The sequence below is a fragment of the Diabrotica virgifera genome, chromosome 6 (genome assembly GCF_917563875.1).
Source record: "Diabrotica virgifera virgifera chromosome 6, PGI_DIABVI_V3a".
Classification (NCBI taxonomy): Eukaryota; Metazoa; Arthropoda; class Insecta; order Coleoptera; family Chrysomelidae; genus Diabrotica; species Diabrotica virgifera.
The window spans coordinates 44387981-44412189 of NC_065448.1; the positions used below are offsets into that span (position 1 = coordinate 44387981).

Consider the following 24209-nt stretch of genomic DNA (forward strand, 5'->3'; position numbering starts at 1 on the left):
AATAATTAAATGTCACTATATTGTATAGTAATTTTTATTTTAAGATAATATAAGTCTTTCTTTAGTCAATGACTGTAAAATAATTTCTTAATTGTTATAAATAAAGGCACTACGATTTAATAAAAAAGAAACAATTATCTCGGCTTCAGTTGGTTGTAGAAAATTTTTATTTTTTTATAAATCTTCGTTTCGTCTTCAGCAACAATAATCTGTAAGTTAGAAACTCATAGGATGTACAGGGCCGCTTCAGCTCTAAATGTTTTAACGAAATTTGCCCCCTTATTTTCAAACCAAACATTTAGCTCGGCTTCAGTTGGCCGTAGAAATTTTTTATTTTTTTGCGAATCTTCGTTTTGTCTTCAGCAACAATAATCTGTAAGTTAGAAACTCATAGGATGTACAGGGCCGCTTCAGCTCTAAATGTTTATAACGAAATTGGCCCCCTTATTTTTAAAAACAAAAATTAGAGGTTTAAAAATGTTTTACGCATTTATTTTTTCAGAATATGAAAACATGACTCTTTAGAAGGAGATTTTTGATGTTTCACCAACTCTCTATGATTTTTTTTCAAAAAGTTATAGCCTTCGACATTTGACCTCTTGGGATAATCAATTTATAATATCTAAACAACAAATTCGTTAATCCGGCCTTACAATTTTTTTATATTTGGAATTGAAATATCTTCATTTTAAAGCTTTAAAAAATTTAAAAAAATTATTTGTACAATAAATAACGCAGTAAAACGGCCATTTTGGACCTTTCGCAGGCTGTTTTGCAATAACCAATAAACGAAATTAAACTTATTACAGCTCAAATTGTAGGTTTTTTAATTTACTACAACTTTCTATTTAAAAGTTTTTCTCTAGAATCAATATCCTAAGCTGCAAAATTAAAAATCGTTAAAAATTGCAAATTTAACAAATGAAAATCGCAATAAATAAAAAAGCTCACAATATTTTTGGTCACATTTTAGTAGAAGTTATTCCTGGCATCATCCTTTACAACACCTGATAGGTTTCAAAAATTCCTGAATTATATCACGTTTTTTCACCCACAGCCTGGGGTATAATCAATATCTAAGAAATTACAGTACCCTTTGCACAAGTAGTATTTTTATTATCATTTTTTTGTCTATATTTGGGTGTCATATGCAGCAGCTTAACTTTTAAACTTATTAATCACTAGGTAGACTATGCATTTGCAATTTACTTAAATTTTGCAATTGATTACTTCTGTTTAACTTCATTATTATTGTTATTATTGTAAATATATTGACGATTTATGTAATTTTAGTAAATTGGATTGTTATTGTTTTGTTTTCTTGACTTTTTATAAGCTTTGTCGATAAAATTGTACAATTTTTCATGACAATAAAGCATATTTCTATTCTATTCTATTCTATAAGTTGCTGCAAAACATTATAAATTGGAAAAATAGCACACAAACGCAGTCCAGGACGAAGAAGAACCTCATGGTTGAAGAACTTGCGAGATTGGTATGGTGTTGATACAAGCATGCTATTTAGAGTGGCAGTGAATAAAATTAGGATAGCTATAATGGTAACCAACATTCTGAAAGGACATGGTACATGAAGAAGAAGATCTTAAATGACAGAAAATGGAAATGATTGCATGCCTTTTCAATAAGTAAAATCTCTATAAATTAAATAACAGAATTCGAAGGCACATAGTCGCTTCTATTTTCTGAATATCAAATTTTTTGTAATTAAAAGAGAGAGGGTTTTGGAGAGATGTAAGATGAGGGATGTAAGGGTTTGTTAAGTAAAGTATCTACCCGCTACCTCCATTAGTTGTTGACCCAGTCGCGGATACATCTTCATATGCAGACAAGTACAGCTGGTTCCTAAAAAAACTGATACGACTCTTGAAGCGTATTTTGTAGAAAATGTTTTTTTTTATTTAGCTAATGCCTCGACAACTAATGGCCATTGGCATGGTAGGTACGGTGAACTTTTGCAGTTAGGTACGTAGTGTCATGTGTAGTGTGTGTGTTGAGTAAGTGTCTTGTTACTTTGCAAAGTCGACGTCATTGTCTTTGCAAAGAGAAGCTAATTGTATCCGAACGTCTGCGGTCCCTCCGAGCAGTGCATTTTGAAGGATAAATACTTATCATTTACATACTGTCACTGTCACTGCCAAATCTTAAAATTTGTCAGATAACTTATTCTGTTCAACCTCAAAAAATGGCTCTACATGCTAGTAAAGAACTATAAGCAAGAATTGTAACGAAATTAGAAGATGGTTGGTCACTATCTGCCGTAGCGAACCATTTTAACGTAAGCAGAACAACAGTTTTTAATATTAATAAAAGATGGAGAGAACAAGAAACTATCGAAAGAAAGCAAGGTTCCAGAAGACCAAAAATATCTACCGCTCATTAAGATCGTACGTTTTTGGAGAGATTAAAAGAGAATCCTTTTGAAGATGCAAAAACTGCAAGAATTATGTCACAGTTTCCGGGAAGAAAGAAAACAACTTGGCGCAGAATTAAAGCATCGCATGTCTTAAATACCGAACTGCAGCAAAAAAACTGTGGTTCTGTTTATGTTTTACTGCCTCTGATAGTGCCCAGTTATCTTTTAATTTGGTTACAATTCTTGCTTTAATATATTGTTAAGTCGTTTGTTTTATTCCTTAATCATAATAAAAATAATAACAACAACTCTAGCGGTAGCGGGTAGGAACTCCTTTAGAGTCCTTTGGATACTATTGGATAGTCCTATCAGGGAAAGTGAATCAATCCCTGCCCTCCGCAGATTCCAGGAGCTTCTTGACCCGAAAAGCTAGCACCTGCTAAGGGTCCCTTGTCCAGGGTTACGGATGAAGTCCAGAACGGCATCCAAGGCGACGAAGACTACTCTTCGGTACGGCGAAGGTGGCGGAGCTGGCAACCCTTGATTTTAGGGATAGTATAAGATCAGGGTAGGTGGGACTCTCTAGCTGTAGTGGAAGCAACTCGCATAGGAGAAGGATACTCCGATGTAAAATCCCTGGCACTCCAGGTTGGGGGTTAAGGCATCGAGCTAACTCCTCGGTACTTATAAAACACGTAAAATGTTAAAAAGAATAACCAAAACCTCGGGGCAAAAGATTGGAAACACAGTAGACGAAAACTGCAAAGAAAACGGTTAATGAATTTTTGTACATAGAATGTGCAAGGTATCTCTCGAAAAACACCAAAAATCATGTCAGAACTTAAAAATACAGAAATAGATATCGCGGTACTTACGGAAACTAAAAAGAAGGGTATCGGTTCCGAAAAGTGGGGTCACTATGACCTGTTCTATAGTGGAGTAACTAAAGACCAAAGAGCACAACAAGGAGTTGCTATTGTTATTCGCAAAACTTTAAGAAGATATATTACCTCTTGGGAAGCAATTAATCAGAGGTTTATAAAAATGAACATCACGATAAAAGGAAGCAGAATAACCATACTAGGAGTATATGGAATAAATGAGGATGCATTGGTCAACAATAAAGATGAATTCTTCGAACAACTGAACGATGAAATTATAAAAGTAGGAACATCTAGGGAGATCATACTTCTAGGAGACTTCAATAGCAGAGTTGGACGGGGATTGAACAACAAAGTGGTAGGAGCACACTGTGAAAATACCAGAAACGATAATGGAACCAGATTAATAACAACATGCACACAAAATAACTTAAAAATATTAAATGGATTTTATCCACACCGTGATATACATAAGTACACCTGGATACAACAGACCAGAAATCTGAAATCTATAATAGATTATAGCGTTGTAAGACAGAGAACTGCAATTAAAATACAAGATGTGCGAGCAGCCAGAGGGCCATCATGTGGCACCGATCATTATCTGCTAAAGGTTAAAGCGGTACTCCCAAACAGATATGAAAAAGAAAAAGAGCACATCGAGTCAAATCGGTTAATAAAACAAGTACGGTACAATCTATGCAGTCTAAACCATGAAAGTGTAAAGCACTGTATAAAAAACGTTTAGACGAAAAATTAGAAACGGGTAATTTTGAAAAAACCGAAGAACACTACGAACACATCAAAAAATCCATTCATTCGGCAGCAGAAGAAGCACTGGGGAAATGTGATGAAAACCATAAAGGAATAAAACCGTACTGGTGGGATGAAGAAGTAGAAAAGGACATTACAGATAAACGTCGGAAATACCAAAGGTTCCTATCAACAAAAACAGAAAACGATAAAATATATTACAAAGAAGCCCAAGCCAAAGTAAGAAAGAAGATAACTCAAAAAAAGAACGAATCATGGGAGAAGAACTGTCAAAAAATCAACGCTTACATAGGAGGTAGAAGAAGCACAGAGAGTTGGAGATTAATTAAAAATATGAGAAATAATAAGACAAAAGGCGTTATATCACCAATAATAACGGAAAAATGGGAAGAATATTTCAAAAAATTACTAACAAAATAAAGACCAGAATTTGTTAACATAGAAGACAACACGATAGGTATACATATAAATTCATCACCATTACAAATAAGTAAATCAGAGATGTAAGAAATAACCAAATCCCTGAAAATGGACAGTCCCCTGGTCCTGGTGACATCCCTGCAGAATTAGTGAAAGCCGGTACAGACAAACTCCAAGAACAGCTAAGAAAACTCTTCCAAGACTGCTTAAATGGTGCCGAATTACCAAAAGAATGGAAATTATCTATCATGTCAACCATCCACAAAAAGGGCAGCAATGATCAATGTTAAAATTACAGAGGAATTGCGGTAAACAGCACAATAAGTAGGATGTATGGGAAACTTATTAAGAACAAAATAGAAAATGATTATAGAGATTACGAAGCAGAGGAGCAAGCTGGCTTTAGAGCTGGGAGGTCCACAGTAGACCACCTGTACTCTATTACGCAAGTTATTGAGAAAAAAACAGCTGTCGATAAAGAAGTTCACCTGGTATATGTAGACCTACAAAAATCATATGACAGTGTGCCCCTCTGCAAACTATGGTCAACCCTACATCAAACCAACATTAAACATGGTCTTATCAAAGCAGTCCAAAGTCTGTGTAATGGAACGACTGCAAAAATTAAAACTGGATCAAGGATGTCTGAGGGATTTAAGGGTCTACCCTTTTTAAAATTTATCTGGAACAAGAACTCAAGCTATGGAAAAGAAAATGTAATGGCATGGGAATCCCTCTCAATGACGACACAACAATATACACCTTATGTTCCGCTGATGATCAAATTCTAATTGCTCAGGATCATGACGACCTGAGTTACATGACCCGAAAGCTAATAGAAGAATATAACAAATGGGGTCTCGAAGTCAACATTAAGAAAACTGAAGCCATGTGTATTGGAGGAACAAAGCAGTCCATTACATTAGACGATGGGGTAGAAATTAAACACTGCGATGAATACAAGTACCTGGACATGAAGATAACTGAAGATGGAACACTCGATGCTGCCATAAAAGACAGAAACGTACAGGATATAAAAGCCATATCCATGATGAATGGCATTCTGTGGGACCAGATAATATCTAAAGCGAACAAGCAGCTCATATACAATAGCATACTTAAAAGTATAATCACATTTGGCAGTGAAGTTTGGGCACTGAAACAAAGAACGGAGAAAATGCTACTAGTAACATAAATGGACTTCTGAAGAAGAGCAGCAGGCAAATCAAGAAGAGATCGGATACCAAATGAGAGAATACGAGAAATGATGGGCGTCACACATACAATAATTGATGACATAAAAACAAAACAACTAGTATGTTACGGCCATGTACAGAGAATGCGAGATGACAGGATCCCTAAGCAGATTTTGGCATGGACACCACAAGGGAGAAGAAAAAGAGGAAGGCCGAGAAGAAGCTGGAGGGAGGGAATTGAAAAAGAACTAGAAGAAAGGGAAATCCCTCCAGGTCTATGGTTAAACAGAGAAGAATGGCGGTTAGGAGTCGGAAGACGTCAGAGAACGCAGTAAACCGATAGTATAGTAGTAGTACAACTACGTAAAAACTATCATTTATATTAGTATAGTATAGTTGATCCAAAAGATGGCATAACCCAGACATCCAAAGTGAAAGTTATCCTTCAACACCAAATTGTTCTATATAGTCCACACAATGCCCAGAAAAAAGTCACACCATTTTGAGCGTCGGGTTTGGGGGGGGAGAAATCGGTAAATTAGTAGTTTTTTAAGTTATTCGCCAATATTTCTAAAACTATGCGGTTTAGCATGAACAACGTTCTATATTCTATGCATAATCTTTCTAAAATGAATGGTTCCAAAGTTACGGAGGTAGTATAATATAACTGGTCCAAAAAAAGGCCTAACCCAAACATTAAAAGTAAAAGTTTTCCTCCAACACCAAAATGTTCTATATGGTCCACATATTGTTCAGTAAAAAGTTACACCATTTTGAGCGTCCGGTTTGGGAGGGAGATGGGAGAGAAGCCGGTAAATTGGTAGTTTTTTTACGCTTTTCGTCAATATTTCTAAAATTATGCTTTAGCGTAAACAGTGTTATATACAAAAATGTTCTACATGAAATTTAAAACAAAAAATGTTCTATACATAATTGTTATAAAATCAACGGTTCCAGAGTTACGGAGGGTGAAAAGTCGAGGTTTTCGATACTTTTTATATTTTTTGGGCAATAATTATGATATAACTATACCAAAAACCCAGACATTTAAAGTGAAAGTTATCCTCCAACACCAAATTGTTGTATATGGACCACATAATGTTCAGAAAAAAGTCACACCATTTTGAGCGTCGGGTTGGGGGGGGGGGGGGGGAGAAATCGGTAAATATAAAAAGTATCGAAAACCTCCACTTTTCATCCTCCGTAACTCTGGAACCGTTGATTTTATAACAATTATGTATAGAACCTTTTTTGTTTTAAATTTTATGTAAAACATTTTTCTATAGAACGCTAAAGCATAGTTTTAGAAATATTGACGAAAAACTTTAAAAAACTACTAATTTACCGATTTCTCCCCCATCTCCCCCCCAAACCGGACGCTCAAAATGGTGTAACTTTTTACTGAACAATATGTGGACCATATAGAACAATTTGGTGTTAAAGGAAAACTTTTACTTTGGATGTCTGGGTTAGGCCTTTTTTGGACCAATTATACTATACTACCTCCGTAACTTTGGAACCGTTCATTTTAGAAGGGTTGTGCATAGGGAATTTTTTATTTCAAATTTAATGTAGAAAAATTTTGTATAGAAGATTGTTCATGCTAAACCGCTTAGTTTTAGAAATATTGACGAAAAACGTAAAAAACCACGAATTTGCATATTTCTCCCCCCTTTCCCCCCGAAACCCGACGCTCAAAATGGTGTGACTTTTTTCTGAACATTATGTGGACCATATAGAACAATTTGGTGTTGGAGGATAACTTTCACTTTGGATGTCTGGGTTTGGGTCTAACTATATCATACTATATACTCTTTATGAAATGCAGGAATTAAAAAAATAATATCAAAATTTAGACCTTAATAATTATTACCATTTATGAATTAACATTATGTAATCAGTTGCTTGTTGCTTGTTTGTTTATTTTATTATTTGTCTGTCATAATAAATATAATACATATAATGTAAGACCAATCAAATACACTGCTCAAAATGATCAAATCTTACTAAGAGTCGTATCAGTTTTTTTAGGAACCAGCTGTACAAGGGGAAATGACTGTCTGCATATGAAGACGAGTCTACGAATGGGTTAAGTACTATTCTGAAGTTCACATTCAGATGGCACCGTTACAGAGATACGCCTGTGCTTTCTATATGGCAGAAATACATACAATGTTGTCAAAGTTTTTAATCGTACGTTATGGGCCCGCTCCTACAAAAGAATTATAATTTGAGAAATATTTATGAATGTAAAATGGAAATAAACTACACTTTTATGAACTTTTTTTGAGTTTGGCCCTGCTTACCCCATTATCTTTCACATATAGGAAACCATCTTCAGTTTGTAAAATTTCTGCATGTTCCTTGGAAAGATTAACACTTTTTGTTTTTAAATCTGCGCCTTGATGTCTTCCTATTTTAAATACTGACTTTTCAATGTCAACTATTTCCTTTGTTTTAGTATTTTCTAATTTCCATCTAACAGCCATTTTTGTTAATCAATTAGTATTTTGTCCACTTGTATAGTAGTCCTAAAATAATAAATTATTAGCAACTAATTAGAGGCCTAGATACTCTGGGCTAATTAGCAAACTACAAGGAAAAGTTATTTACCAGCAATTTTATTGCTGGAATCGAATCTTATTATTGTATGTATTAATAATATAGGTATGCAAAGTCCGCAGATAGTGTGCTACTTTTTTTATAAACAAAATGGCGCCCAAAAATCGTGTTTTTTCAATTTTTGCTCTATAACTCCAAAGATTTTAACTTTACACCAAAAACACTCAAATAAAAATTCACCGCAATTAAATTCTGCATAGAGACGTGTTTTTCCCGATTCATTTCGACGAAAACTTTTCCCGGAAAAAGCGGGGTTTTCCAACAAAATCTTTAATTTTAAACTAAAATTTTAGATAAGTAATTATTTATCAATAATTAAATAACTTGGTAATGTAAAAGCCCTTTTCGTATAGATTACAATTCCAGAAGCCGATGGAAATTGAATGAACAGTTTAGCAACAATTGAATTGTTAATTAAAAATTTACGGTCGTTATAATAACGACTATATGATTTTTTCATAAAAATGCACTATACCTATCTAATGTACTTTACAGAATTAAAATTGGAATATTTAAGCGGCCTCAGGAATATTTTAAAATTATAAATAATTTTTTGGCTTATAAACAAAGAGAATATCTCGGGAAATATTAAACTAAATTAAATTATGAAAACCGTATTCGAAAATCAGCGGCAGGACGCTTCTTTTAAAATAAAAAACATTTAATTATTACGAGTGGTTTCCGAGATACAACCGGTCAAAGTTGACCGGAATTTACGGCAAAGATATAAATAATAGGATCATAATTTTCAAACCATCACCTTTTTATTTTTGTCCTCTTTCTCCACACCAGTTTTCATATCTTTAAAATACTTATAACATATATTATTATAATAAAAACTATCGATAATACGTGTGAAAATTGCCAAAAATACCAAAATTCCAATCAAAAATTAGGTTGGAGAAAATGTAACCCTCAAAGTTCAAAATCGGTATACGTTAAAAAAATCCATTTTCTCGGCTTCCCATGGAGCAATTCTTTTTTTGTTCCCTAGTAACTCGAGTAGAGCCATCGAACTAACGCATTATTAAATATCAAACTTGCTTTTGTTTTGTTATAATAGATTAATTTATTTATAAGAACAGAAAACTACATATTTTTTCCAGTTATAGGCTTTTTTTTTTAAATAAACTTACTACAAGTGTACCTTTTAAAATTAAAAACATAAATATTCTCATTTGAAAGCTGTATAATTATTTAAACAATTTTTATTTAAACAAATTAAAATTTTGTGTTATAATAAATAAATTAATTTATTATAACATAACAATAGCAAGTTTGACATTTAATAATCCGTTAGTTCGATGGCTCTACTCGAGTTACTAGGGAACAAAAAAAAGAATGAAGGAAATTGCTCAATGGGAAGCTGAGAAAATGCATTTTTTTAACGTATACCGATTTTGAACTTTGAGTGTTACATTTTCTCTAACCTAATTTTTGATTGGAATTTTGCTATTTTTGGCAATTTTCACACGTATTATCGATAGTTTTTATTATAATAATATATGTTATGAGTATTTTAAGGATATGAAAATTGGTGTGGAGAAAGAGGACAAAAATAAAAAGGTGATGGTTTGAAAATTATGATCCTATTTTTTATATCTTTGTCGTAAATTCCGGTCAACTTTGACCGGTTGTATCTCAGGAACTACTCATCATACTTAAACGTTTTTTCTTTTAAAAGAAGTGTCCTGCCGCTGTTTTTCGAATACCGTTTTTATAATTTAATTTAGTTTAATATCTCCCGAGATATTATATTTGTTTATAAGCCAAAAATTTCTTTATAATTTTAAAATATTCCTGAGGCCGCTTAAATAGTCCAATTTCAATTCTCTAAAGTACATTAGATAGGTATAGTGTCTTTTTATGAAAAAATCATAGTTATTCTTATGCATTATAATTATTGTCGTTATTATAGCGACCGTAAATTTTTAATTAACAATTCAATTGTTGCTAAACGGTTCATTCAATTTCCATCGGCTTCTGGAATTATAATCTATACAAAAAGGGCTTTTACATTACCAAGTTATTTAGTTATTGATTAACAATTTCTTATCTAAAATTTTAGTTGAAAATTAAAGATTTTGTTGGAAAAACCTGCTTTTTCCGGGGAAAGTTTTCGTCGAAGTGAATCGGGAAAAACACGTCTCTATGCAGAATTTAATTGCAGTGAATTTTTATTTGGGTGTTTTTGGTGTAAAATTAAAATCTTCGGAGTTATAGAGCAATAATTGAAAAAAATACGATTTGTCGGCGCCATTCTGTTTATAAAAAAAGTAGCACACTATCTGCGCACTTTGCATACCTATATTATTAATATATGCCATCATAAGATTCGATTCCGGCAATAAAATTGCTGGTAAATAACTTTTCCCAAAAATGGCCTATTCTCCGATAATCAGCCCAGACTAAAGGATCGTTTAAACACAGCGATAAATCAAACAACTTATCAAGGTCAATCGAGTTGTTGCAACTTATCATTGTGTGTAAACGGTGCATCGCACAACTTATCAAAGTTGGAGTTGGGTTGAAGGTGGTATCGCATTGAATCGCAGCGTCTAAACAGCGTTTCAACTTGTCATCACAACTAGTTGCTGTGACTTATCGTTGTGTTTAAACGACGCTTAAGAGGCGAGCGGCAGCAACCCCTAAAATTACGTTATACCGACCACGAAAATAAACTATCAGGTAAATGACCAATTTTGGTCATTCTTTATGTTTTCGGGGTCGTTGAATCCGAATAGGAAATTTATTTTTATTCAAAAATCAAATTTTATGCAAAAATGCGAAAAATAAATTTAGATGATCTTTCAACTTTAACATGCTCTATCTTTGGTTGCTGTAAATATTTCCTTTTGAAAATTGTACTAAATTATCGTTGAAGTATTTACATAACAATGAGATTTGTTGGAGATGTTTAAAGAAATTAAAAGAGGTGTTGCAAATTTTTAAACATTCTGTCGTCAGATTTCGTAAGTTCCATGTTTACTTAAAAAAGTTGGGTGACCAACTTTTTAGTTTATAATTTTAACCAATACAGCATTAAATCAAAGTCATGAAGAAGTTTTCTGAAAAATTTCAAGTCAAAATATGCAATAGGAAAAAAGTTAGTGACTTTATAGGCATGCAGCACTCCCCCAAGAAAACGCTTATTTCTCGAGATACTGACCACGGTGTGGTGAGTGACTAATTTTGGTCACACTTTATATTTTTAATGGTGCTAAAAACGAAGATGAGGTTTATTTTGAATTTTATGTGGGGAAACATTGTTAAAATCTCAATTTTACCATAAAAATAAAAAAAAATGAAACCACGTTTTTCTTAAAATTAAAAGTTACACAATTTTTTTCTATAAAATATTTTGTGCTTTGTACTCTATATTTTAATATACCTAAACTTGATTAAAAACCTAAATTTCAAATTTTGTCACTCAACTTTTGCGATTAAACTTTGCAATTCAGGAATCTGCACCATTTACTTTAAAACATTCATAACTTTTGTTATAAGACCGAAAGATTTAAACAGGTTCTATTAGCTTCAGAAGGGTGAAAAATATATACTATAAACATTTCAGAAAAAATAGTAGAATGGAACAGAGTTGTAGTGAGTTAAACGCAAAAAAAACGTGATTTAATTTTTTTAATTTTTAGGGTAAAATTGCGATTTTGCCAATGTTCCCCCACATAAAATTCAAAACAAACCTCAATTTCGTTATCAGCACCATTAAAAACATAAAGTATGACCAAAATTAGCCACTCACCACACCGTGGTCAGTATCTCGAGAAATAAGCGCTTTTTTTGGGGGAAGTGCCACTCGTCTATAAAGTCACATAACTTTTTTCCTATTGCATATTTTGACTTCAAATTTTCCAGGAAACTTCATCATGACTCATGTTTTAATGCTGTGTTAGTTAAAATTATAAACTAAAAAGTTTGTCACTCATCTTTTTTAAGTAAACATGAAACTAACGAAATCTGACGACACAATATTTAAAAATTAACAACTCCTCTTTTAATTTCTTTAAACATCTCCGACAAATCTCATTTTTATCTAAGTAAATACTTAAAAGATGATAAAGTAAAAACTTCAAAGGAAATATTTACAGCGACCAAAGATACAGCGAGTTAAAGTTGAAAAATCATCAAAATTGATTTTTCGCATTTTTGCTTTGATTTTTAAAGATATTCCACCTATTCTAGATAAAAATGAACTTCATATTCGGATTTAGCGACCTCAAAAACATAAAGAATGACCAAAATTTGCCATTCACCTATCATGGTCACTTTTTCGATTTCTAAGCCTTAAATTAGGGGTGTGCCGCTCGCCTACTAGTGATGTAACAAATGTCATTTTTTGAACAGTTGCGAATGCAATACGAATATCTGTCACCGACATTCGCGAATGCAAATTAATATTCAATTTTTTAAATTTGGCGCCAATTGCGCGCGAGCTGTGTACATAATATACATGTGAGGTATTTCATCCCTCATTTGAAGCATTAATATTATTTGATAATCAATATATCAGTTTGGAAACTAATATTTATTATAACTTTCACAAGGCGGATTATGGTGCCTTGAATAATTATTTGCTTTGGATTGAGTTGTAATGTAAATGACATTTTAGATGCTTTTTATTCCATTATTTGGAACGCAATTGAACTTTTTGTACCAAAGATATCTGTAAAAAGATCAAATTTTCCTGTTTGGTTCTCATCTGAACTTAAGAGTAAAGTCATTGCCAAAAAGATTGCGCATAAAAAATATAAAACTACAAATAAGTATCACCACTATATTGAATGTAAAAATTTGAGAGATGAATGCTCATCACTCACTAAGCAGTCTTACAATGCTTACGTTTCAAAGATGGAAGTGAGAATGAATGAGAACGCTGGTGAATTTTGGAAGTTCATCAAAAATAAAACCAACGGACATGGTGCTTTCCCTGGCTCTATGTTTCTAGGTGAGGAAAGTGAGAATGACAACAAAAAATAACAGAGTTGTTTGCGAAACATTTTGGTACTGTATACAGCACTTTTAATGGTAAATCTCTGGATAACCTGGAGAGTAATGAATTTTTCTCACAACAGCTGGAGGTGGAAATTAGTAACCTCGAAGTCACTTTTGACAATTTACTGAATGTGTTGTTGTCATTAAATGTCAATAAAGGGGCTGGCCCTGATTTGATACCGAATTTGTTCCTAAGAGAAAGTGCAATGTCCTTGTGCGAACCATTAGTATATGTTCTTAATAAATCTCTCCAGACGGGAATTTTCCCGAACAGATGGAAACATTCCTTTGTGTGTCCTATTTTCAAGTCAGGAGATCATAGTGATATCAAAAATTATCGGCCAGTTTGTATTCAGTCAGCCTTATCTAAAGTATTTGAAAAAATGGTTTTGCCAAGTTTGGATAATTGTTTTAGGAATATTATTACGGACAACCAACATGGATTTGTAGGCGGACGTTCTACTCTCACTAACCTCTTTTTGTATATCGATGGTATAGGTACAGCAATGGATGAGGTGCACTCTATATACACCGATTTCAGTAAGGCCTTTGACCTACTAGATCATAATGTCTTAATTACAAAGCTGAGAAACTTTGGCATCACTGGTTCTTTATTAGCTTGGTTTACTTCGTATTTGCAAGGAAGAACATTGCAAGTAAGATCAGCAGGATGTGTTTCTAATGGATTTGAAGCCGTGTCAGGGGTTCCGCAGGGTTCCCATTTGGGTCCTAAGCTTTTTCTGTTGTTGGTAAATGATATTGGTAGGAACTTTAAATCTGAATATCTGATATTTGCAGACGACTTGAAGATATTTAAATGCATTAGGTCAGAATCTGATTGTGAGGGTTTGCAGAGAGACTTAGATTCTTTAGTACATTGGTGCCCGGAAAATAATCTTAGATTGAATGCTTCGAAATGCTCATATATTATTTTTTCACGTAATAAGACCACCAGTGATTTTAAATACAAGATAGGAGATGTGGATTTATCTAGGGTTCAGGTAATTAAGGATTTAGGTGTGTTACTGGATAGTAAGCTAAGTTTCGTGGACCATTATGATGCCATTATTGCGCGTGCTAATCGGACATTAGGGTTAGTCATCAGAATGTCATATGATTTTAATAATCTGTTTGTAATTGTGAGATTGTTTTTGAGTTATGTTCGTTCATTACTAGAGTATTGTTCAGTGATTTGGAGTCCAAGTTATGAGAATCACAAATATCGAATTGAATCGATTCAAAATAAATTCGTTAGATATCTGCGGTATAGATTAGGTACTAGAGGAATGCAATTGAATTCCAGTCAGGTCATGCAGATGTTTCATTTGCACCGTCTAGAGAGGATCGCAGGCGATACTTTGACCTTAATTTTGTATTTAAGGTGTTAAATGGTATTATTGTTGCACCTAGCATTCTGGGTCGAATTGATTTTTATGTTCCAGCTAGGAATTTGAGAAGATGTCCCTTGCTATCCGCTAGATCGTGCAATACACGTCATGCAGAAAATATGCCTTTAAATAGAATTGTTTCTAGTGTAAATGAGTTTCCAAATATAGACTTTATGGGAGTCACACTAAATGCTTTTAAAAGGACTATTTCACGTGAATTATTTTAATTTGATTTTAATTTTTTGATGTCGTTAGTTTAATTGTAAGTAATGTAAGTTAACTTGTGTTCAATGTTTAATTTTGACTTTTAATTTTAATTGTATCTTGTTTCGAAAATTGCTGCAGTGGGAGCACGCAAAATAGAATTCTATTTTGCCGACGTCACAAAACGAATTTCACAATGCGAGAATCGACGGTTGCTAGGCAACGTGACGTCACTAAAATAGAATTCTATTTTGCGTGCTCTTACAGCTGAATTTATCCTGAACTCGTTCAATTGATAGTGCAGTCACTGAAGGTGGATATGAGCTATTACACTTGAGTCCAGGATTCTTTTCCCGTGCGTCATCATTTAAAGCATACGAAATAAGTCGGAGATTTACTGAACGCAACAGCAAGTAAAACTACTCCGATTACGGGTTAAAATTGACGTTATCAACAGTGGCGGCTGGTCAGAGGAGGCAAGGGAGGCTTAGCCTCCCCATAAAGTTTTTACACATGCTACACTGTTTTGTTTACTTTGCTATTTTGCTTCGCGTTAGAGATATCGGAAAAAGTTATTTGAACAAGTTATTCCAAATGATAGTCTAACCCACATACCAAATTTCATAACAAAATTCGCACTTTTAGTTTTTTCATTATTTGTAGTCAGGATCCTAAAATCGCAGAGGAGGCTGCTGGCCGGAAAATCTCACTTGCTAATGCTCCGCACAGCCCAGCAGCATTTAAGGATGGTTTAAGGAGACCCGGTCTCCTAGAGCTGCATTATCGCTTAACGCATACGCTGCCCGGAGATTGGGCAAGGGCGGCTAATTGGCCAGCAGCCTCCTCTGCGATTTTAGGATCCTGACTACAAATAATGAAAAAACTAAAAGTGCGAATTTTTTGATGAAATTTGGTATGTGGGATTAGAATAATATTTGGAACAACTTGTTCAAATAACTTTTTCCGATATCTGTAATACAAAGCAAAATATCGGTAATTTACCGTGTTTTTGGATTCGCAGTAGGCCGCTTTTAGAATTAAAAAAATTCAGTTGAGTATCTTAAAAAATGTGAACCTTCAACCTGTATGGACTGCAAAACTTCAAATCTGTATTTATTTTGATATGCATATCTACTTGCAGAGATAGAATTGTTAACAAATAAACTACACAATCTTTAGTAATACACTTTTACAATTAGACTAATAGGTCTGGATACAGCGTATGAAAAAAAAGTTGATTAATAGCAAGCTGAAAATTTGTTAATAGCTTAAGGGTGTCTAGTCAAACAAACTTTAATATATAGGAACACTGAAACAGGGGAGTTTTAATTGTGGGACAGGTTAAAAATTTGGAACGGTCAGACCACGAAAACGTCACATGCATTTTGTCTGACAGAACTTCCAATTTATTTGTTACCCTTTCATTAAACTCTCATGCAAAAATCAGGCTGCTGTTTATCACCAAATGGGAATTATAATGAGTGGAACACGTAGAATATGTCAAATGACAGGAATTATGACAGGTGATAAATAGCAGTCTGATTTTTGCCTGAGAGTTTAATGAAAGGGTAACAAATCAATTCGAAGTTCTGCCGGACAAAATACATGTGACGTTTTCGTGGTCTGACCGTTTCAAATTGTTAACCTGTTAAACAATTAAAACTTCCCCTGTTCCAGTGTTCCTATATATCAAAGTTTGTCCTATTAGACACCCTTAAGCTATTAACAAATTTTCAGCTTGCTATTAATCAACTTTTTTTTCATACGGGGGATCCAGACCTATAACTATTTTTAAAATGATTTGATATTATGAAATTGTGAATTATGATGATATTATAAATTGTAAATAAAAAATGGTCAAAAAAATGGAGCCTTAAATTAGATTTTTTTGCTAATGCAAATTTGTCTAGATATTTTACAGTTAGGTATAGCTTCCCCTATTGTAAAAATCACGAGCCGCCACTGGTTATCAAATAAATATTATGTCAAATAATAATAATAATAATAATAATAAATTTAAGTTTTGTTTTAAAATTTTGGTGCAGAATTACAGCTACATTTAAAGTAACTTAATAAATTCTTTTAATACCATTGATTAATAAATAAACAAACAATTTATAAAAAAATTCAATAACATATTTTCTTTTTGTCATTTCATTCACTTTGGCGGAAACTTAACACAACCTTATAGTCCGGGAGGTAGTGTCAAATTTGATCAGAGCATTTTAGCATGGCTGTTTTCTTTTTATTTTGTTAGGTGTTTCAAAGCTCATTAACAATTGATGTGTCAGCTGGCCCAAAACCGGGGATTTTAGGCAAGAAAAGGTAAAATATGAAACTTGATGGAAAAACGCTACAACTTATATGTCAAATGGAAATTTTTATACTTTGATGAACTTTTTTTGTTTTTAAAATTGACATTTTTATGACAGCCCTGGCATTAAGGCTATCTTCTCCCGGTGAGGGTGGTTATCCCTTATCCGAGGGGTGGAATAATTGATACGCTTTTACTTGTTGAGTTGTTTTATTTACACTCACATGAGCATAAGCTGGTAGCACCGCACCCAAAGAACGTCTCGTGTAGAAAGAGACACTATCTTTAATGTGGAAATATTACGTCTGATCACCAAAATAGAATGACGAATGTCTTATAATAATAAAGAATTCCCTTGTTATAGTTTTTCTGTTTATATATTTAGAAATGCCTATTCAGCATCGACCATGAAAAGTGTTTATAATTGACTCTGCAATTATTAGTTGAATCGTGATCTAGGATAACAATATTTATATAATCGAATGAAGGTTGTAATATTGTTATGATGACATAAATAACTGAAAGTAATTATCGTAGATAATTACAGGGTGTTTTTAAGATATATCTACTGAGTACAGATGAATTCTTGTACACCTTCCCTTTTTAGGAATTTTCCGACTACGGGGAGGGAAATTTGCAAGTCGTGCTACCAACCCATACTGTGTTGTAATCAATACAAAAAATTTATTTTATATACAAACTTCCTAAGCCTACGCAAATACATAAATAATATCAAATGTTCGTTTAACAACATTGTTTCGTAACACTTGTCACTCACTGTGTTTTCGGATTGTAAGCATATAATCTATTCTTATGTATTTCCTTGATTTTATTGTTTTCTATTCTGATTTTACAATTAACGTTATTTACTTCTGTTATCGTGAAAGGACCTACATAAAGACTATCAAACTTACCATTCTCTTCCCTTTTTACCAGGACTAGGTCTCCTATTTTAAAGTTTTGTGATGTTGTTTTGGGCTTATTTTCTTCTTGCCGCTCTTTTTTGTCTTCCTTGCTTTCATTGCTTCTAGCGAATTGACCTATCGTATCTATGTATTCTGTGTCCTCTGGTGTCGAAGAAGTGTCCGATATCACGTCTTCTTTGACATGTGTTCTATTCGGTTTGTTAATTTGACATTTATGGCATTGTTTAACGTATTTTCTTACGTCTTTTTCCAAATTTTTCCATCTAAATCTTGCTTTTAGCTTCTTTATTAGTCTATTTTTCTTTAAGTGTCCTCCGAATATCGGGTGATTATGGTATTCTTCTATTAATCTGTGTTTTTCTTTGTCATCTTTTATTGTTTCTGGTACTTCACATATGTATATTTCAATATTCTTCAATTTTTTATTTCCTTCTTTAATAAATTCATCAATTGTGCACATTTTAAAAATAATATCATTTACGTATATTTTTACTTTACGTACTGCATTCTCTACCGCCAGCTTATCAAGCTGTACCAACGCTTGGTTTAAATCGAAACGATTCAATCCTGTGCCTATGCTTTTGCTGCATTTTATTTTGTTTTTGGCCCTAATGCTCAGTCTTGGTGAGATTAGTTCTGCTCCAAAGGACAAAATTGGTAGTCTATGCGCCTCTAAATTATTTAGTACCTTCCTTACTGTCTGTTTGGTGGCTTCTGGCTGTAGTGCGAGTTCACTTTCAGCCTTTGTTTGTCTTGCTTCTTTCTCCTTTTCTTTTGCTTGAGCTCTTGTTATAGCTAGTATATGGGCGTTGTCTATGTATAGGTTTTTTAGTTGATGCAATGTTATTCTTGAAAGGCTGTCTGCGTAGTTACTTTTCCCTGTTATATACTCTATTTCGAAGTCATATTCTTCTAGGTCTAATCTGATCCTCGTGAGTTTTGAGGTTGGTTCTTTCATTGCAAATAGGTGTGTCAAAGGTTTATGGTCTGTTTTTACTTTGAATGTTGGTGCTCCATATAGATAACATTTAAAATAATTAATTCCCCAATGAATCGCTAGTAATTCCTTAACGATTATAGGTTTATTACATTCTCCTTTACTAAAACTTCTTGATGCATATGCTATAGGTAGGTCAATTCCGTTATAATCTTGACTTAGGATTGCTGAACAACTCTCATTAGATGCGTCTGTTGTTAAGATAAACTGTTTGTTGAAATCAGGATATTTTAAAATTGGTGGTTTCGTCAGAGATGCTTTAAGCTTTTTGAATGCTTTTTCACACTCCTCGGTCCACGAAAATTCTACTCCTTTCCTCGATAATTTGTTGAGTGGTCTGCATATTTCCGCAAAATTTTTAATAAAACGTCTGTAATAGTTGCAAAATGCTACAAATCTCTTTGTTTCTTCCGCTGTCTTAGGTGTCGGATATTGTTCAATTGCTGCATACTTCGCTTTGTCTGGTGATACTCCCTCTTGAGAAAGATCATGTCCTAAATATGTTACTTCCCTTCTAAAGAATTGACATTTTCCTGGGTTAAGTTTCAAATTGAATTTTCGACATGTCTCGAATGTCTTTTTCAGGTTGTCTAAGTGATGTTTTTCGGATATTCCAATTACTACGATATCGTCCATGTAAAGAAATGCTTTGTCTGGTGTTAATCCTGAAAATGCTATTGACATCATTCTTGAAAAGCTATTTGGGCTTACATTTAATCCAAAAGGTAATCTGGTAAATTGAAATGCTCCATTTTCTGTGCTGAACGATGTGTATTTTCTCGATGATTTTTCTAATGGTATCTGGTGAAAGCCTGACATTAAGTCTATAACTGAAAACCATTTTGCTCTTCCTAGTTGATCTAATATCGAATCTATTCTTGGTAATGGAAATTTGTCTGTAACTATCTTCTTGTTCAGTTGTCTAAAATCTATGCATAATCTCCATGCTTTTCCTCCATCTATAGCTTTTTTCGGTACCAGTACTACTGGGCTGTTGTACTCGGATGTAGATGGTTCTATGATTCCTTGGTCTCTTAGGTTTTGTACTTGTCGATTTAATTCCTCTGTTTGCGCATGATGTGTCCTATAATTCTTGATATATACCGGAGTTTGGTCTTTAACTCTTAGTTTTTGTTCGTAGAAATTGTTACAGGTTAACATATCATGCCTTAGGGCGAATATGTCTGAATATTCCTCGCATAACGATACTAAGTTGTCTCGTATGTATTCTGGTATATCTAATTTCAGTGATTCTCGTAATTCTTTTTTTCTGTCCTTGCTGTCGTTGACTAGCCTATATATATTGAATAGTTTAATATCCAACGTCCTGATTGTGCTTGCGTCTACATTTACTGTTTCGTACGTTGTGTTCAAAATTTTGATGTATGGATTATTACTTGAAATAATTGCTCTTGCTATGAATATTCCTGGTTGTATTTCTTGCTGTTCCACTATCCTGTCTTTCTTTAACGTTTGAAAAATTTTTACGATTCTGTAAATTTCACATCTAGGCGGTATTATTATGGTGTCATTGTCTATATTATCCAGAATTTTCGTACTAATGTAACAATCGTTGTCCTCTTTAATGTGCATTTTAAGGTTTGCGTAATCTAGTATACATTGAAAGTTAGAAATAAAGTCTCTCCCAATGATTCCGTCTGTTGGAATTGGAAAGTTAGGTTCTACCAATTGAAAGATGTGTTCGAATCGAGTTCCTTTTACTTCGAGTGTTGTCTCAACTTCTCCCATTGTTTGCAACTCTCCTTTAGTGACTCCTTTTATTTTCGCCTTTGTGTTTGGTTTCACCTGTTCCTTCATAAAATCTTGTGAACATTTTAGTATTGAAATGTCAGCTCCTGTGTCTATGATAAAAGTGCTTGTGTTTTCAAGAATTCCTGTTTTCATTCGTACAAAGTTCGTTAGGTTTAGGTCGAAGTTGTAAATGTTATATTTTATTTCTGCCTGTGTGCTTCCAACTTCTTGTTCATTCAAAACCCCAACTGCTGGTTTTCTTGCTCTTCTTGACTGTCCTCTATTTCTAGTAACCTTACGTTCCTGTTACGTCCGCCTCTCTGGTTTCCTCTGTATGTTTGATTGTTAAATTGTCTGTATCCTCTGTTCGAATAATTTCGTTGATTGTCCGTTGCTTCTCCTTCGTTCCGTTGTCCGAAGTTATTTCTTCTTCCTCTGTCATATTTGTTATGGTATCCTCTTCTGTATTGCTGCTGTCCTCTCCTATTCTCGTAGTTTGTCCTATAATTTAAGACTCTTCCTTGTGCATTTTCTTCAGTCGTATCGATCGACAAAAATTTAGATACTACTTCCTGCGGTGATGTAAAGTTACCTGCTTCCAGTATTAGCTTAGCTTTCTCTGCATTAGCGTTTCGTTTCATTGTTGTTACTACTGCTTCCGTCGTATATTTCTTTGCTAAGTCAAGTGGCATTCCTTCCGCTATGTATGCTACTTTTAATTGTTCTGCTAACTCTTCCACTTCAGATGCGTACACTGCTGCATCTCTATGCCCTTGCCTTTTTTTTGCTAATTTGGCTATTAAATTCTTCGGATTATCACCTTTTAATTCTTTCTTTAGTGCTTCAGCTATCCGTGGAATCGTATCTTCTGTGGTTATTAGGTTCCTAGCCTTATTGGTGAGTCGCGTTTTTATTAGCGTTACAGCTGTGTCTTCATGACCTTCTGCCAATTTTCCAAGTAGTTCTAATGCGTCTAAAAATGGTTGTAATTTCCCTGCGCTTCCATCGAACTCGTTGGGCAATATCTTGCTTGCGATATTCAAAAATTCATTGATTGTCAAAGCCATGTTTAATATTGTTATATCTTGTTTTATGTCACCTTTTTTCTCTTTTATTCCGTCGTTAATTATTTCTTCTTCTCCTTCCTCGTCGCTTTTTCCTTCTTCTATTTCCTCATCGCTTTGTTCCTCTTCAACTTCCTTGTCGATTGGTTGATGTATTGAACTTGGAACCACTGTTCTCACATTTACTGCTTGAAATGATCGTATAACTTTGTCTCTGATTTTTCCAAAATATTTGTTGCACGATTCCCTTTGTTTGTCCGAAAGTGCTTCCCAGTTTTTCCTAGTCAATTGCGTGAACTTGTTATAAGCTTTAATTAGCTGTGTCGCTACTTCTTCCTTTATGTCCTTAGATTTCGGAACTTTTTTCTTTAAGACTCTTCTGCTTTGCCTGTCTATTTCTTGTGCAATTTCCTCAACTATTTTGACAAAATCTTCCCAAGTAACTTTGTTGCTACTCAATTATACATCATTTTTTTCTTTTTTCCAGCTTCTGCACTTCTTAGCGAAAATATAAATTCGATAGTCTTACGGTGTATATAGATATGTAGTATATAGATATATAGTAAAAAAATATGTAGATAAAATAATAAGTCAATATATGGTAAAAATATGTAAAAATTGCAGTGGTAATAAAAAATTCAAAAATAAATAACGTTATATTAACCCTTGTAAATAAGTAGTTAGAATAATAATTTAAATGTATTATGCATATAGCGTATATTTGTTATATATCGTATATTTATTTTGATAGGTATATTTACGATAGCAAATATTAAAATCATAAAAAAATTGCAAAAATGTACTAAAAATCAGTAGTCAAATAATAAATGAATAAAAGTCAGCAAGGATAAAGTATACGTTGATAAATATGTAAAAAAAAATCATATAAAATTGTATCATTGCGTCCTATAATAACTTAATATGAGAGTAAAAAAAATCTTTGTATATTGATAAATATTGGTAATAGAATAGAATAATTAAGTAAAAATAGGTAAACTTGAAACATATATTAATGTAATTAAGGTAGCACATAATGTTTATACTTTATACTTTATATTAATCAGGAAATACCATAAAAATAGCTAATATGGACTTACCACTTTTACACGTCTTTGTTCGTATCACAAGTCCTCGCTGCACGTTCCATAGCATTGTCCATTTTCCATTGTCCCACGATGTTCCATCTCCATACTATTCCCTTTTCAGCTCCGCGTCGGCCTGATGTCTCCATCCATTTTACATACCACACTGTTGTCTAAGGTGGTCTAGGTGCCTGAACATTGACGTGTTTTCCCATTTCTCGTTCTAGACTGCTAGTTCTGAGTTCTCGCCTGGTCTTGGATCGCCATATGACAGCCCTGGGCACTAAGGCTATCTTCTCCCGGTGAGGGTGGTTATCCATTATCCGAGGGGTGGAATAATTGATACGCTTTTACTTGTTGAGTTGTTTTATTTACACTCACATGAGCATAAGCTGGTAGCACCGCACCCAAAGAACGTCTCGTGTAGAAAGAGACACTATCTTTAATGTGGAAATATTACGTCTGATCACCAAAATAGAATGACGAATGTCTTATAATAATAAAGAATTCCCTTGTTATAGTTTTTCTGTTTATATATTTAGAAATGCCTATTCAGCATCGACCATGAAAAGTGTTTATAATTGACTCTGCAATTATTAGTTGAATCGTGATCTAGGATAACAATATTTATATAATCGAATGAAGGTTGTAATATTGTTATGATGACATAAATAACTGAAAGTAATTATCGTAGATAATTACAGGGTGTTTTTAAGATATATCTACTGAGTACAGATGAATTCTTGTACAGATTTGAAAAATAATTATTTTTTGATAATACCACGTTTTTATTATTTATACGACACAATATAAAAAAATTCTGTATGTCTTTTTAGGGCAGTCAATGAGGGTATTTGGCTCCGAATTCCATCCTACTACATCGATTTACTTGATATTTTTACAGTAAGTAGGGAATAGCTCAAGAAACAAAGTCTACCCTATGCCGATGTGAGCTTTTATCTTGGGGAGTGGTTCCCACATTCCCACCTCTTCTCGGGGGTGAAAAATTTTTTGGTTAAAATAGCCACGGAAGAGGCTAGAGAACCTAATTTTAAGCAAAAACTGTTCTAGATTATTTTTTGAAAACTCAATATTTTTGAGTTATTCGTGGTTGAAAATTGGCCATTTTCATTGAAAAATGACACCTTTTCGGACGGATTTTTGCGAATACATTAAAAACTATGTATCTAACAAAGAAAAACTAT

General features: G+C 33.5%; 1 protein-coding gene across 1 annotated transcript in view; it reads right to left on the reverse strand.

The window, feature by feature from the left end:
* Nucleotides 1-8170, reverse strand: part of LOC126885939 (uncharacterized) — a 313786-nt gene extending 305616 nt beyond the window's left edge. The window contains exon 1 of the mRNA XM_050652762.1: nucleotides 7952-8170. Coding sequence (XP_050508719.1) covers nucleotides 7952-8134 — 183 coding nt within the window. The 5' untranslated portion in view covers nucleotides 8135-8170. The remainder of the gene's footprint in view (nucleotides 1-7951) is intronic.
* Between the last annotated feature and the right edge of the window lie 16039 nt (nucleotides 8171-24209).